We start from the raw sequence: 1,329 nt of genomic DNA, 5'->3' as shown, positions 1-1,329 counted from the left end.
ATGCTTTCTGAGAAACAAGCCTTACCTATGCTGTGACAGTTATCCTTCATGCAATCATTTTCTTCTTTCACGCCAATTACATTATTGGAATCACTTGCAGTTTCTTCCAAAATGCTATCATCAGTTTTGGTCATCATTCCTGTCTGATCTTCGACTTGTTCCTTATCCTCCCTCATGTGTTTCTCCTCCACTGGTGTGCTTACATCATCAGCAGCCTCGTTAATACCTATGATGCAATGTCAGAAAGGTTCATATTCTTGTGCAATGTGACATGTGACCTACAAGTTCATCCAAAAGAACAATCACCAGATGACATGAAGAGTGTCCAACTAAATATTTTCATTGTTGCTGAAAGTCCTTTTTCTCCCTTTGTGCTTACGGACATTAATGAGAAATAATGAGAAAATGTGTTGCTGGGTGTTTATGTTGGTATCCATAAGCCACCGCTAAAAAAGAAATATCTTAGCATTGTTTATCTAACTGTTGGTGGTTAATGTTGCTGCTGCTGTCCTTGATCTCAAGAAATTTTAGAAAGAAGAATCTTTCATAAATCTCTACCTATCCAAAGTAAGTTAAATTACAAATATCTGAAATATGGTATAGATCATGCTTACTGCTGATACTGGTACCACCATCTCAAAACATATCTAAAGGATCACTGTGTAGCTCCTCTCAAAGGCACTGCTCCATTTGGAAGATTCAGCTCAGCCCACACCATGTAATAGCCAAGCAAAACAAGTCCTGGTTTCCTGTAGCTGAAGTATTCTGTGCTATCCACATTCCTGTATCTTTTTCCAGATACTACTTTCGAGTTCTTGAATTCAATGGAGTGCTATATCCTTCCAATTGCCTGGTGTGTTAAGTTTTCTTTCTAATCCTGATCAAGATAGAGCAGCATTAGGAAGAAGGAAGGAACGATGCCAGAGGATTCTTTTGAGGTTTACTTCTACATTTTCAATAGTATTAGTTGGTGATACATACTGAAGTGTTGGGAGGGTTCCACATGAAAAAAAAAAAAATTGTTGTTGGGTAAAGCAACATCAATTTTTTTACTTTCTTTTTTACTTTATGAAGAGCCCTATAACGATGATATTTATAGAACAAGATCTTGGTTGGGTCAGGTATGATTAAAAATGGAAGTGTTGTCTGGGTAGCTCAGACGTAACAGATCTTCCATTCAGTTGCTAGACGTTACCATTCCCGTGATGAGCACAGGATGAAGAGTTGGGTTATCTGCCATGGACTGCTTGTACACTGTAGCCAAAGGCAGGGTTGTACTGATCCCACCTGGGCGAAGAAGGGCTTTATAGACTGTCCTATTATTTGTGT

General features: G+C 38.6%; 1 protein-coding gene across 1 annotated transcript in view; it reads right to left on the bottom strand.

Moving 5' to 3' along the window:
* LOC119594037 (uncharacterized protein DDB_G0283697-like) overlaps positions 1-1,329 on the bottom strand; it is a gene marked incomplete in the record, with an annotated part of 31,250 nt that overhangs the window by 10,607 nt on the left and 19,314 nt on the right. Inside the window, 1 exon segment of the mRNA XM_037943065.1 lies at positions 26-226. Within this exon segment, the coding sequence (XP_037798993.1) occupies positions 26-226 (201 nt within the window).

This window comes from Penaeus monodon, chromosome 33 (assembly GCF_015228065.2).
Source record: "Penaeus monodon isolate SGIC_2016 chromosome 33, NSTDA_Pmon_1, whole genome shotgun sequence".
NCBI lineage: Eukaryota > Metazoa > Arthropoda > Malacostraca > Decapoda > Penaeidae > Penaeus > Penaeus monodon.
The sequence above is the reverse complement of the archived record's forward strand: the minus strand, read 5'-3'. Positions and strand labels throughout refer to the sequence as shown.